The sequence below is a fragment of the Centroberyx gerrardi genome, chromosome 15 (genome assembly GCF_048128805.1).
Source record: "Centroberyx gerrardi isolate f3 chromosome 15, fCenGer3.hap1.cur.20231027, whole genome shotgun sequence".
NCBI classification, from domain to species: Eukaryota; Metazoa; Chordata; class Actinopteri; order Beryciformes; family Berycidae; genus Centroberyx; species Centroberyx gerrardi.
Window position 1 is genome coordinate 4,393,586 of NC_136011.1, and position 15,988 is coordinate 4,409,573.

Genomic DNA, 15,988 nt, shown 5'->3' on the forward strand with positions numbered 1-15,988 from the left:
AAGTAATGGAGTAGGAAATCACCATCTCTTCACACCAAGTAAAGGTCAGAATGTTGATTGTTATTATTACAAGTTCTACAACTGTCATATTTTCTGTCGCATGATGTAGGAACTGAAAAGCTGAATCATATCTAAAAAAATCCCACAGAAAGGGCTAGTAGACACTACTAACAAAAGGCAAGGAACTGAAAAAAAGTAATTCACTACTTTTAACATCTTTCATGTCTTTTTTCATTGACAATTTGTAATAATATATGAATATGTCCATGGCCTGAACTACTGTATTTTGGCCTAGAAGCAAATAAGTAAACTGGTTGGAAAAGACAGCTACTCATATATCATCTGTTTGGTTAATGCCTTAATACCTGGAAATGATTACCCATGCGTGGTGTATCTAAAAAATACATGTTCCCTTTCCATTCTCTTTTCCCCTTTGTTCCTTGTGTGACATTGATTATCTCAGGGGAGATACTGTAACCTCCTCCAGTCCCAGTGTCACGTGATGCAGCTCTGGTCCTGATGCTGTTGTCACTGGGACTGCCTGTATGGGAGGTGATTAATGCCACAGAGAAGCAGGAGGAGGAGAAGCAATAGTGTCCTCAATCACATTGTGGAAAGTAAGCTACTGGTTTGTCACTACTCTGAGAGGGGAAAAAAAGACTGTAGCACAAACATTAAGGTTTTGGAAAGCATGCGATATGGAAAAAGAAAGGTACAGTTATTGACAAATTATTGTATGCTCACTTTCTCTACGAACCAGTAGTCCCTTAAAATAACCTTACATTTACATTAATTCATCCCTTAATTCATGCAAAATCCCCATAAAATTAATTAAGGGAGTTCTTAATGGAGGAAACCCCATCAAAACCACCTTAAACACCCCTTAATTTTTACTTTCTAATTTAATGTAAAATTCAGGGACACAGGAACTTTCCATTAATAACTCATTAATAACCCTGTAAAACATGCATAAAAGGCATGAAAAATCCCTTAATTACTAGTGTCCATGAATCAACCCATAAATAAATCCCTTAAAAACCCATGATACTAAGCTTACTTTTTTAAAGTTATGTTATTTTTAATGGATAATGCTTATGTAATGGAGAAATTAAAGACATTTCAGGGATAAAATTAAGGCAATGACAATCAAATTAAGTCAATCAATCACCGCTAAATTAAGCAAGTAAATACAGTATTACTTTCAAACACTAGCCTATATAATAGCTTATACATGCATAAAAATCACAAGTTTGTGTTATTTTGTATATTTCATATTTTCTGATTAGGATACTGGCTTAATGTAAGTAATGTAATGTTCAAGATTAACAAGGTAAATGCATAGCTTAGTTTACACTAGGCAGAAGTCCTGCTTCTCCTCTTTCTGCCTCTCAGTGGCATCAATCACCCCTCATACAGACACGCTCATCGTCGTCGCTGAGCTGGAAATTCCCCCCTTTTCTGCCATTTAAAAAGCTCAGCTCCGAGGGCAGTCCGAGCCCGACGCTCTGTCAACCGAAAAACGGTGTTGTGAGCAAAATGATGTAGTACGCTGTGGAAAGAAGAGGATAATAAAAGAGGCCCGGCGTTGCGTGGTTTTAAATGGGAAATCTGATGGGCAGCTGGCGCTACAAGGAGCCGAGCACCGTGGAGGAATGCGACTCGACGTGGGGGTCGGACTCAGAGAGCGACGAGCCGGCGGGCGAAGATGACAGCGGCATCTCCGAGTCCGTCAGCCCGGCGGAGAGCGGCCGAAGCGCCGCCGACCCCGGAGACATGTCCCCGCAGGTACCGTAGGGCCGAGATGTGATGCGTATGGGGACACCGTGGGGTGTGTGGCGTGGGTGGGGGACACCGGGACACAACGCGGTAATACATGTGCCACCAGCAGCGCACAACATTGACAAGGCCAGAGCACAGGAAGGGCAACCGGAAGAGCAGCCCCGATACACGCCGTTGTCTTGTTTGGAGAGAGCGTCACGCCAACTCCAATTACCAAATCTGTCAATTTAACGTAGCTTTAGTTATAGGCAAAGGTACACACCCACAAGATGTGACTCATGGCATTTTCTAAGTTTGTTAAGACCCACGCTTCAATTCGGCATACATAACTATAATCCACCAAGCAGAACTTTAGTAAAATGTCAACTTTTATTTGTCCGCCTGTTTCCTGCTATCTCCTTCCACCAAAATACACTGTGTAGGCGGCAGCGAGTGAGTGAGCGAGTGTGAACCAAGTATTGACATTTTATCAAAATGAGGTGCTGCTTGGTGGGTTATTTGTATACCGAATTGAAAAGTTCCTCCTAACCATTAAAAAAATGTTTTTAGTCTAGGTCTATATAGAATTGCCAGTAGCCTAACCAAGGCCACATTAAATTGACTTTTCTTTTTTAAAGGAGTTTGGGGTGACGTTCTGTCAACACATTATGGACTTGGTGAAGTTTACTAAGGCTATAATGTCTATTATTTCCAGTTATTTCCCCCCATATTGCTTTCCCATGTGATAGCCTATTCCAGTGCCTACTGGTTTACAAGGAAATAAAATAGTTTTTAAATCAGGGTCAAAGACTACTGACCTGAATTGCGTCTATTTCAGACTATTAAAAACTATATCAAACTACCTCAGGCTGTTTCAGACTATTAAAAGCTACATCAAATTGTGTCAGGCTATTATAGACTATTAAGAACTATATCAAACTATATCAGGCTATGTCAGATTATTTTTTATTAGGTTTCGCAGCGAGATTACTCAGACCAAAAATGTTTGATTTTGCAAGGGATTTTCTGAAAAGATTTTTCAGTCTTTTTGTAGTAAAACTGCAGGAATTGGTAAAAATCCTAGTCAAGGAAAAAATACTACCAAAGGAAAGAGTGTAGACGTGTGCACACAGATGTGAAGCTAAAGAGGGCCAGATATAGCAGGATTAGGCCCAGTGCAACACTGCATGCCTTTCTAAGTGACCCACAGAAGGTAGCATGACCCAGATTTTTGCCGGGAATCAGATCTAGTTTCTAACATCCATTTGTAGCTGTTGTGCGGCAGTGCTGATGTGAATTGTCCTCCTTTTTTTTTTTTTTAGAGAGAAATGGATGGTGACGGCCCCCGACCTTAAAAGCAGAGTTGGTGCTTTTAATTCAGCTGAATGGCAGATGAGCGCTCCGTCGCATCTGTTAACTCTGGCTGTTTTTGTGTCAGGACTGCATTAAGACTGAGTTTGAAGTGTTTTCACAACAAACGGGGGTCCAAATGCGTTTGAGTCAAGCTTCTTTCTTTCTTTCTTTCTTTCTTTCTTTCTTCCCTCTCAGCTGAGTGGATCTCCAGAGTCTGCTCCGAAGATGAAGAGGAGTTTCTACGCTGCCAGGGATCTCTACAAATACCGTCACAGCTACCCGGTACACACACACACACACACACACACACACACACACACACACGACACACACACACACACACACACACACACACACACACACACACACAGAATCTGAAACACAAAGATGATCTCGCTCTCTGCCTCTGTGCTGCCACTGACAGATATGTAATGTATGCACATACACACACAGTTTCTCTTTCTCACACACACTCGTTCTCTCACATATGGACATTTAGGCACGCAGTGTGATCTCTGTGATCTGTGTGTGTGTGTGTGTGTGTGTATATGTGTGTGTGTGTGTAGAACTACAAAGAGTCCCGGCAGCCCGAGTACCGTAACCTGCGCTTCTACCTGAACAAGATCCCTCTAGTGCCAGATGGTGAGTGGGTGCACACACACACACACACACACACACTCTCACTCACTCTCACTATGTATGCCGACCTTGTTGGTTTTTGGGCTTAGTGAGTTTTGATTGGCTAAAGGTCATGTTTGTCTGGGAGAGACTAGCGGATTAGTGGACTGATCCCGTGTTTAAACATGCTCTCTCTCTCTCTCTCTCTCGCTCACACACACACACACACACACACACACACACACACACACACACCACACAGGCACACAGGCACACAGAGAACAATTAAACAGTATTATAGAAACAATGGCTCTCAACTTTCACATGTGAATACAGCCTTACTTTCCTATATTCACCCACACACACGCACACACACACACACACACACACACACACACACATTAGAGATGTGTGTGGCAGCTAATTGGCCTGTCTTTCCTCAGGTATCTATATAGAGGAGATTCTGACAAAGTGGAGAGGCGACTATGACAAACTGGAGCACAATCACACCTACATTCAGTGGTGAGACGTTTCATCTATCTGTTCTCATTTCTATACACTGTGTATAACTGAATGTGTGTGCACTAACTCCTCTGGTTCACTGTATGGTTAACTATGACACAAGCCACATTCATTGACATGTCAAACTGTATTTTTGCATTAGCTATTCATTTATATTTTTACAAATACACCTTTTTAATTTCCATACATAATCATTCACATACAAATAATGGGTGTCAAGAATGTTATCTATCTATCTATCTATCTATCTATCTATCTATCTATCTATCTATCTATCCATCCATCCATCCAGTTGGAGACTATATAATTTACATTTTACATTTACATTATAGACATTTCGCTTTAGTGCTGGGAAAAGAAACAGAATAAGAGCTAAGCAGAGAGATGGAGAGGATTTTTTTGCACTTACATGGTGTGTATGTGTGTGTGTGTGTGTGTGTGTGTGTGTGGCAGGCTATTCCCATTAAGAGAACAAGGGCTCAACTTCTACGCACAAGAACTGACTCAGGACGAGATCAAAGTAAGGCACACACACTGTCACACACTCAAAATCCCTCAGAAGTTCTTGTCTCCTCTGCTTGTCTTTGTCCTCCTTTCAACCTGGAATTAACATAGATTGTGTCTAGATACGATTTAGCTGGATTACATTTACACCTGACAGTAATGGTGTCTCCAAAATGCATATTTCTGCACATGTCACTTCTTCCCGTAACATTTCTGCCCTTTAAAATTGAGAGTAAACACCTCGTCTCACTTATTCCCCATCCACCAGTACCATGACAACCCATTCTATACAAGTATGTTACTATCTGAGCTGCCTGCCACCTATTTGATTTGCCTGCACTTCCTCATTGCATCCATGCGTTAAAGTTCATTTCTGTTTACTAGTGTTAAGTGATAGTGTACATCCTCCTGTCAACCAATTAATCAAAACATACCTTTTAAAAGGGATATTTGTACATTTTTAAAGATAGTGTAAATCTTCGCAGTCAAGAAAAAACTGATCAACAAGTATCAGCTTGTTGGGTTCATTTGCACCCAGATTTCATGCGTTTTTCCTCTACCCAATAACAATCTGATCACCCAGGATGCATATGCACCAGGGGTAAAAAGGGTCTTGTACCTTTCTGGGTTTCCATTCAGCTGTGTGTTGAATCCCACTAGGAATTCCAAAGCACTCGGGAAGCCAAGCGGAGATTCGTGGCGGCCTACTCCCTCATGTTGGACTTCTATGGCATCAAGCTGCTGGATAAGAGCGGGAACGTCGCCCGAGCTCCCAACTGGCAGGAGCGCTTCCAGCACCTTAACGAGTAAGTGCACACACACATACACACACACACACACCTGCTGCAGCAACTCAGGGGTATGAAACTGCAGCCAAAATTTTAGTGATTTTATCACCTAAGTGGCAATCACTGCTTTTGCGCCCTTTAGCAAGGCAGTTAGTCTAAATCTCTCCCATGCGACTTAATTGGCACCGTATCACCAGCCAAACGTAAAGCGACACATGTTCTGTCGATAAACAGATGCTTAAAGGGCAATTCCTGATTTTCTTGTTTTTGTCTTTCACATGGTATTCAGCTTGTTCTTTGGCCTGAGAGAAGTCGTTGCTCTTTTCTACCAAAGAACCATCTGAATACCACACTTCAAAAAAACAGGTTTATACTTTACTAGAATACGTTTTTCTCTTTCTACCCAGCAAGGTCCCAGTACAAGTGCTATACCTCCTGAGGGGCAGACGCTCCTTCTAAACCTTTTCCCTGGAAGTTAATTGTCGCCATTATCCCAGCCGCATGCAAAACAACACATTTTTCATCGTAAAACAGATGTTCAATGGAGTTTTCTCCCTTTCCCCCGCTCTCAATGTCCCAACAAACATGCACAACGGCTTTGGCATCTGGTGCATTGTGGATGCTAGACTCCTCTCAGGCTAAAGAACCATCAGAAAATCCTAGGAAAAAACAGGAACTATTCTTTATAATACAATTTGATTGCAATACTTGGGTCACAATACGATATCATTCAATATGATTTGATACTTCACACAGTATCAACATTATATGAGACTTACATTTGCAGTGAATTGATACAAACTACACAGTGTATCTTTTTAGTGTTGTGATATATGATTGCACATTATTCATATGGTTTAGGAGAGAAATTTAGGTCTCTGTTCTTACCTAAACTGCAGTGAAATGATTGTTAGAGTCACAACTACAGGAACAGAAGCGAAAAACCAAAGGTTAGGTCAGGATTTGCAGAATCGATTCAGAATTGAAAAAAATAAACGTAGTGTAGCGATTTGTCTTTATCAGATTTCTCTCCCTCTCCCAATTCTATTGCAAACCTTCATTTTCATCGAGTTCTCTTTTGAACCTCTGAAGGTCCCAGCACAACTACCTGCGCATCACTCGCATCCTGAAGTCGCTGGGCGAGCTCGGCTACGAGGCCTACAAGCCCCCGCTGGTCCGGCTGCTCCTGGAGGAGTCGCTGTGCCACAACACCCTTCCCAACATGCAACACAGTGCCCTGGAGTACTACGTGTACACCATCCGCCTCCCGGCCAGCCGCAGACGCCTGCTCCGCTACGCCCGCCAATATTACCGGCCGGCTCACGCCTTCCTCTGGGGTCCGCCGCCCAAGAGGCGCGGGGCTGGAGGCGGCGGCGGAGGTGGGTCTGGAGGTAACGGAGGTGCCGGGAGCAGCGGCATCAGAGCGCCGGCGCCGACGCCGGAGCAGCAGAGGAAGGGGGAGGAGAGCGCCGTTTCCACAAGTGCCGGGATGATCGTTTCTTCTCACGAGGTCATGACGTGCCAGGACCTGGCGGGCGGAGGGGCGAAAGGCTGCGCAGGGCTCAGCTCCAAGATCGCCGGATTGGAGGGAGCTCTGATGATGGCAGGAGCGAGGGGGGAGAGGAACGAGTACAACGAGATGGTTCCTTTGTAGGCAGCCAGTGTGCGGAAGAGGGTTCGACCGATATGGGTTTTGACCATTTTTGTGGCAAAAAATCCAAAAAGTTACAAGCATTCATTGTTTCTGCCAGATTCTTGGCAGGGTCGAAAAGCCTCTGAAACAGCATTAAGACCATGGTACACTCAAATACTAGGTAATAATAATGAAAAATATAATTCATGTGGAATCAAATTCTCTCATTAAAATCACTTCAGGTAAAGGGCTTCCCACAAACAGACAGTGCAGTATTGATCAATTCTACAGTAAATGTGAAATCCAACACACTGCATCATATCCATCATGTCGGAGGTGGACAACACAATATCAGTTTGCCAATATATCGGTCTAACCCTAATGTGGAATATGGAGTGGGAATGGGGTGGGGTTGGGTGTCATATGCTGAGCTAAGCTTAACAATACTTGCCTGGGGTTAGGGTTAGGGTTACAAGGCATTTCGACAGGGCTATGGACACATAAAAACAACTTGGACAGAAGCTTGTCTTATTTAATGTAATGGGTTGTAGCTTCGTGGCAGATGCAAAATTTAGGTCCAGATGCAAAAACAGTTGAGAACCACTTGGTGTTTGCTCATTCGCTTGTCATGGAGCCACAGTGATGGGCGGTTTTGTGAAACAATCTGCTTACACAGATTCTGTTGTAGCTGCAGCTCCACTGGGCAAGAAGCCGGACTTATCTGGGCTAACTTTGTACAGGCACTATCATGTCTATAATGTGAAAAAGCGGATGGGGAGATTAAAAGGAGTGGGTTGGTAGGTTGGGGGTAGGGTCGTTTTGTTGTAGCAATACTCTCAAACCATATTTTTTGAGATCGACTTGAAATCTGTGTTTTGTAGTTGACCTCTGGTAGCAGCTGGCACAATCCAGTGTTTATCTACTCTGCATTTTCACTCCGTCCACAAGTTGATGGCAGCCGGTCCCTCTTTGGAAATTGTACAGAACTGTAGAGCCAAGAACAATTTGTTAGTTACTCAGTATCTATAAGCCCCACAATTAGTTAAGAGTATAGAGGCTTTTCAGTGACATCACCACTCTCCTATCAACCACGACTGGCTCCATCGTGGAGGTCCGTTGGAAAATTGGCTGTGTGCAAATCATGTCTAAATGTATGACAAGAGGTCTAGAAGAGAGACATATCTGAAAAGCTTGCTGTGGTGTGGGTGTATCAATTCAGCAATGTTATAAGGCAAAGCGACTAGTGTGATGAGGTAGATTTGTTTCCAAATGTAGGTTACTGTGACACAGTAACTGTCTTGTCTTTAGCCCTAGTCTTTACTGCAGCTGTAGCATGAGAAGAGTCAGCTCAGTTAACCTGAACAGTCTGGTTTTTGGTTTTGTTAGCTAGCTAACTAGCCAGCAGGTTAATTTAGCAGAGCAACTAATGTTAGCATGCAACTAGCCACTACTATCGCTAGTGTCTACTAAATACCATAGTTTGCTAGCTGACAAATTAACATTATCTAAACACAAAATTGATCAGATGTATCAGTGGTGAAATGATCAGTTCCCAGTCAAAAACCACACAATACTGTTGAGACAGCTAGTTGCACGTTTAGAAATGCAACCATGTTGTTCACAGCTATTGCTGCCCAAGACCTGAGGACCTCCAACATGGCCGTCAGAGGCTGTGTTATGTCACCTGAAAGCCCTCTATACCGAACCGCACAAGTTGATTGGACGTGAACTGTGAATGAAACAATGTGATCAGACGGGTGATGTGTGGTGTGTTGCACTTTTTTGACAATCTGTGTCTTCCTGTTAAAAAGCGCTGTTGGTTTCTATGGATCACTGATCTAGAGTCTAATCTACATGTAACATTTTACAGTCTTAAAGCTGCGGTGTTACATTTGTCAGGAACTTGCCATCTCATGAACGTGATTGTTTGGGCACATATTGTTTCATCTTGTCATTTTTTTTGACTAATGATTTCATGTTAAACACAGTTTTACAATGGCATGATGACAAATGCACTCTGATCAACCAAGCTACACATAGATGGTGTTACTGTGATTAACTCCATCCCTCTGGGACTGATAATTCTATGCTTCTAGGTATAAATTTGGTTCCTCAGCCATACACAAAATTTTGAGGTACGTTCTAGAGCTATTTTAAGGTGTAAAACCTGCAGCTGTGACCATTAGGGAATAACAAATATCTGAAGTATTTTGACCATTCAATTGTAGCATACAGGCTTCATCGTAGACCGGCTTGTATGTGGGTCCACACATTCAGTCAGTCCAAGAGATGCAAATGGGAAAATGTGTGTTAATTCCATTGAAAAAAGACCCAAAATATTGACCAGATTGATGAGTAATATTCTTATGCTTACTTTTTCACAAGCGCTGCACAGTGATTTTATCCCCATGACATCTGTATCCAGGCAGTTTTGCTGAGCTCCTGTATCTCTTAGGTAGCAAAAAAAAAAGTGTGCTTTCCAAAGTTCTGTATAATTTCAAACCTTGACAATTGTGTTCCTGGTTGCAATAGATGTTCTTTGGGTAAGTTTTCTATGAAAATATAAGCCATGCAGGGTGTAAGTGTAAGACATAGCGGTGAACCATACTGATGGGGATTTTAGACTCTTTGGTTGCTTGACAGCTGTTCTTCCTATTGGCCGAGGCCAGGCTTATCGTTAGCCGATGAGGTCTCCATGTTGCTCCCCAGCCAAGTTTATCTGAGATAATTGTAAAATGAACTTTTCAGGTGAATTGTGTGATAACATGGGCTCAAGTATCAAAATTATAGTGTATGTGTATGTGCGTGCGTGCGTGTGATATTCTTAAGTGCCTCTTTTGTATTTTTTGTTTACTTGTATGCAGTAAGGAGTGTCTTTCCTGACTAATTTCCTGTACATCATGTCTGTTTTTTGTACAGCATTTTTGATATATACCTTATCGGTGCATTACAGAGTCATATATATGTGTATTAGTGTAAGAGCATAGTAATCTTAATCCATAACAAAATCAATACAATCCCATGTAATTGGTAAGTGGAAAGGTTAATAATATATAGTACTTGAAAAATAGACTGGTTTGTATTCTGCTTATTTAATCAAATATATGATTATTCTATAGATAAGAGCATATGCACTAGTACTACACATGCTTGGTGTACACGGCGATGTTTCCCCAGTATTCATTAAGCATAGATGGGCCACCACAGACAGACACCCCTGTGACACCCAAATGTGAAATTTGCCACCCCAAACACAAATAAAAATGAGGCCAATATTAAGAATTTTGTCTCATGAAACACTTTTTTCACATGAAAGTATTTAAAAAAGAACAATTAACACTTTGTTTGAAGTGCATTGTAAACAGCCTGGATATTTAGTTATACAAATTGTCCTCTCAAGTGTGTGTCAGTAAGGCATTCCATATTTCGCCCCCTTTCAGTCTAATGTGAAAATGAATAGGGGTGTATAGTGATTGCCTTCAACTATGTCCAACGCTTTTCTTTCTAGGGTTCCTCTAGTGTCAGTTTCTTTATTTGTTGTGGTGGATTCTGATGGGTTTTATAGCTGCAGTGAAAAAAAAAAATCACTAGCCATACAACCCACTAGCCATTCCAGCATTTCGTGGCTTTGTGAAGTGAGGATAACGCAACATCCGCACCGTGGTTGCTAGCAAAATCTTTTTTTAAAAACTCAGTAATGCGTTAAAATATGTAATAACTTCGTCATTTATTATTTCTACTGACATTATTTCACCCATTTTATGAAAAGAATGATTGGCAAACGGGATCTAAAAATCCCATTCATTTTTGCCATAGGCTGAAAAAACAAAATCTGGATAAAAGCCCCAAAATCCGCAACAACACACAGCACTTGAGAGGACAATTGGCTGAGTTAAACCTCAATGGGCAAAGCCAAAGTTGTTCTGGCTAACCCTGAAACCACACCGCAAGTGTAACGGCTTCGTCCTGGAAGCAAGCAGCTGCTGCTCAATTGCTGCCGTTTTAATGAATTGAACAAGCCACATCAGTCACGCATGACACGAGGCGGTGCTGCAACTTCACGATACAGCTATTGGGCTTCAGCCCAATGGCCATCTAGGCTCAGATTAAAATGAAATAAAAATGGATGAAAAGGAGAAATGTTTGCCTTTGTTTTATGATATGTGTGCAACATTAAGAGCTATTTTTTTTTCAATACCTACCATACAGTACAAGTACAAGAGAGGTAGCTAATATTATGAAACCTAGCAAACTAGCCAAAAAATGCACACTAGCCATATTAAGTTATCTAGGTTAGCTAGTTAGCTAGCTGACCTTCCAAGCTCAAACTAGCCATACTAGACTATAGCTATTTAGGTAAGCTAGTTAGCTAGCTGCTGACCTTCCAAGTTCAAACTAGAAATCATGCCATCATCATGAATTAATGGAAAAAATAAGTCATTGCTGTGTTGTATTTTGACCAGAGTTCCTTCTTTGCTGTCCAAGTTTACCAGTTAGCTACCAGTTAGCCCACTGAGGTTTAACTCGATGAGATTATTTCTGCCTCCAGAGCAGCTCTCTCTGAGAAACGTCTATAATGTCTAACTAAAACTCCAATCTGTGCATTGCAATGCATTACAAGCTGATAAGTCCATTAGATGCATACCGGTAGATAAACTTTTCTACAATATAATTGTCCGAAAAAGGACAGAAAAGTACATTCAATTTAACATCATGTCATTAACTGGACAGCTGCCCCATACAGTATTCAACCCCTTCAATTTTTTCCATATTGTGTTAAATGATATCCTGATTATAATAATTATCATGCTTATAATGTGCTTATGATGCCTTATGAGCACCACATCAATTAAAGTGTTACCAAAGAACATTTTAGCACTACAACTGGTGGAAATAAACGTAAATGGAAACTGAACCAAAATTAACTTTTACACTACTGCTCTAAAAATAGACTGGGGAATCACTGGCCCACTCACCATTTCATTCAGTCGCAAGCCATTGCAATCCATTCTCTATAATCAGTTTTGCATTCATTCTTTTTATTCAGATTAGTACTGTAGTTTCACCCTGGCAGGCATCAGGAGCTTAGCTGAAGGGGGGGAAAGTGAGGGGAAGAGTGGATGAAGAAGGGGAAGAGGATGGAGGAGGGAAGAAAAGAAGAGAAAAGGGGGGGGTGGGGATGGTTGTACTGTATGTGCAGCCAGCTTTCCTCTCCATTTGCTATGCACACATGCATAAATACATACACACACACACCATTGCTTCCTCATTCGCTGTGTGTATCTATATGGGTTTGCCGGGGTGTTACGTGCTCACCCATATCTTCACTCCATATCTCTGCGTGTGTGTAAGTGTGTGTGTGGGCGTCATGGTGACAGGTCTACAGACATGCTGTGGCTCCTCCCTTCAGTGTGTTTATACATGTGTGAATATTTTTTTTTTTACAAGGATGTGTGTGATACATCTATATATGTAGGTTAACCTACTGAATTATAAGATGACAAATAAAAAATAAAATAAAATGTCATTTTTTGTCTTTTTCTCTCTTTCATTCACGTGGATACACACACAAACTCATTTCTGACTGATTCTTGCTCTCTGCCACTCACATATTTTCATGCAAACACACACATATAAACTGCCAAACACACCACATAAGGTTCCTCCTTCCCCCTCCCCCTTACAACTGTCTCATTGCCTCTCTCTCTTTCTCAGTCTCACCCTGAGATTAGAGGCAGTGTGAATAGATGGATGTGTTAATGATGTGACAGTTAATTAAATGTACCTGACTGAAGTGAGAGCCAACCCAGTCAAACAATACTCACATCTTTAACACACACACGCACGCACGCACGCACGCACGCACGCACGCACGCACGCACGCACGCACGCACGCACGCACGCACGCACGCACACACACACACACACACACACACACACACACATATACCTTACAGAATTAAATGATGTATATGGTGCTGTATACCGATTGGTATGTTATGTAATGTGTCATTTCAGTCATAGTTTGCCACAGATCAGAGCTAAAAGTTCTCTGATTTCACTCTGCTGGTCCTGTCTTAGGTCTTGAGAATTTAACTTGGTAAATGATTTAGATAAATTGACCACATTTAAATAAGTCAGTCACAATGCAAAAAGCCCTTTATGAAACCTCCATTTTATATAAAACATAAAACCTTACCTGGAGGCAGTGCCCATGTGTTGTCTAAAACGTTAGCAGCATTATCTGAAGAAAACTGTGTACAGGCAATACAACCATGACAGGTAAATCTAATGAATAGCAACATTGATAGGATTGACCATCACAAAAGCACTTGAGGATCTTCATAAAGTTCTCTAAGCATCAAAATCCAAAGTGAAGACAGCACAATACAGCCTGACCACAGAGTACTGTGAGACTGAAGAGACATGGAAACCAAATGCCATCTGTTGATAAGGTTGAGATTCACATAATGATACCAACAAAGAGAGGACCATATTAACTCACAGTACATGTGTAAATACAAATGATATGTTTAGCCTTAAACTTATGGCACAGGAGCTTCAGTATCATCATTGGTAGCTGGAACAAGGTGAGCAGTTATGAACCTGAGAGAGAGAACACAGCATGCAATAGATGACATTTTGCTGGAACAGCTCCTCACTGCAAGTGACCCAGTAAACCAGTTTACCAGGAGTAAACCAGTGTGGTCATCATGTTCTTCATGGTCCTATGGAACAAAGATATACCTTTATTTCAGTTTTAACAGGGAGAAATGCAAGATGTTTACAACTATCATACAAACACAAAGAACCCCACTGAAAAACGACGTGAAGCTGATACTAACAAAACATGTTTCATCTACAGCAGTTCTTATGAGTCAATCAAATGTCCCTGTAGCAGACGTAACACGGATTATAATGTGAAAAGAGAATGTCTTACCTGCCACTCTCCTTTAGAAGGCCACAGCAAGGTCGAGTTGCTTCCTGAAACGAGCAGATTCAGATTTGGATCACTAGAGACAGAAAAATGTTGGGAGCCACCATGCAGTACTTGTGAGCAACAGAAAATATGTCATTCTAATTACATAAGTTCACAAAAACTCAAGGTCCATCACTGAATACAAGCCGAACTTGGCCAAGTGTTCTTCAGGTCCAGAGGAAGGCTCGCCTGATCGCTCTTATGGAAGATGGCAGGTAGAATGTAGACTCGTACGTGTGTCTTGATTGTTCTTGGCATGGTCTTCACGCACAGAGCTGACAGAGTCTGCAGGAGCGCTGTCTATAAGCGGCTGACTTTCCACTACCTGGTGTACATGCAGGTCTGCTGGGTGCATATCTGGTCCACTGACCGGAGTGTACCTTTTGTGTGCATTTTTACCACACAAGATCTTATGCATGCGGGACAAATCTTAAAGAGGTCTATGAGGCAGTTTTTGTACTTTGCCATGTCTTGGACAGACTTGACAGATGGACTAATAGAAAAAGACAAAACAACATGGCACAACATGTTCATTACAGGCGAACGGTCTCATATCACGGACAGTATATGCGTGACTTCTGGTACTTCTCGGTTGTTGTCATCAACATCTGTCGCACTTGGTAGATACATGTCATCATAAGAACCCATAACAAGACAAACAGCGGACAAGAAGACAGGCAAACAGCAACAGCAGGCCAAACACACAGCAGACAGCAGAATACTCTAAATACATGCACTGTAGATGCATTCGCAAATATTATAAAGGTCTTGTTTCTGCAGTGAAGGTTTTGTCAAAAAGCTCAAGACAACCTCTAAGTTCATAATGTAGTTTATATCATGATGGAGGCATTGTTAGGAATTCATGATTTACACGGTCAACCCAAAAGCTTTCTGCAGTCAATCATGCCATGCTTCTGCCTTGCCAGAATAAGACAAGAAAAGAAGAATTCAGTCCGTCTTTCCAGTACAAAGGACACTGGATCTGTTGGACCAGATCTGCCAGCTGAAGATTAAAGATCTCAGTAAAGGCGGTTGGGGGAAGAACTGGGAGACTTGCATTATATGAATGGCAAACGAACTGAAGAACTCTCTCTCAAACAAGGGTTTTCACAAAGAAGATTGAAGATAATAAGAATGATACGATGAGAGAGCTTGCCACTGTCAAGAGAGCTTAAGCAGAAATATGTGACTGAGTATTCAAAGAACATCAGCTCTGTCCTTGTGCGACTGATCTCACTTCTACTGAACCTCTCTTCTTCTTCCCATCAATGTCTATCCTTCCCCTCCTCCTACCATTGATAAGATTGATAAGAGTCATTTTCCCACACTTGAGGAGGAAAGTTCTCTCACTTGATACAATTGAGACACATATTTGCATGTTTCCAGTGGGAGGTATATATAAAAGGCAAGAATCTTTTACTCGGTGTGAAAATTAAGAAAATGTGTGCCTGGATTTCTCAAAAGCCTCTTTCTGTGTGGTTTACTTAACCAGACAGGGCTAATTTTATCCTGAATTGCTCACCTATTAAGTAGCCCTTTGACTCAACAGTGGAAATGTCAAAGTTGACAGCTGCCACACTGTGAGAACTCCAGACCTGGGTGATTTGCTTCATGTTCTTTTCTGTCAGCAACTGAAAGATCCCAAGGGTGTTGGAATGTGATCAGTAGCTTGAGTTGAATACACAACTTATTGTTGGGTTGTTGATCGGACTATTAATTAGTCTTGGCATATTGTGGTATGAGTCGACCCCTCATCACTGCATTACAGTGTTGCTCCTCGCTGCTCTGTCCACCACCAATTGTGGTGGACAGAGGATAACCTTTTACCTTACG

At 41.7% G+C, this 15,988-nt stretch overlaps 2 protein-coding genes across 2 annotated transcripts in view; both read left to right on the top strand.

The window, feature by feature from the left end:
- The window catches only part of sdhaf4 (succinate dehydrogenase complex assembly factor 4), a 369,114-nt gene that overhangs the window by 277,640 nt on the left and 75,486 nt on the right, over window positions 1-15,988 (top strand). The gene's annotated exons all lie outside the window — the stretch shown is intronic.
- Window positions 1,537-7,522, top strand: ogfrl1 (opioid growth factor receptor-like 1). Its single transcript, XM_071912641.2, has 7 exons — window positions 1,537-1,785; window positions 3,307-3,393; window positions 3,678-3,753; window positions 4,173-4,251; window positions 4,705-4,771; window positions 5,416-5,561; window positions 6,636-7,522. The coding sequence occupies exons 1-7, from the start codon at window positions 1,600-1,602 to the stop codon at window positions 7,195-7,197; spliced, it is 1,203 nt and encodes a 400-aa protein (XP_071768742.1). The 5' UTR covers window positions 1,537-1,599; the 3' UTR covers window positions 7,198-7,522.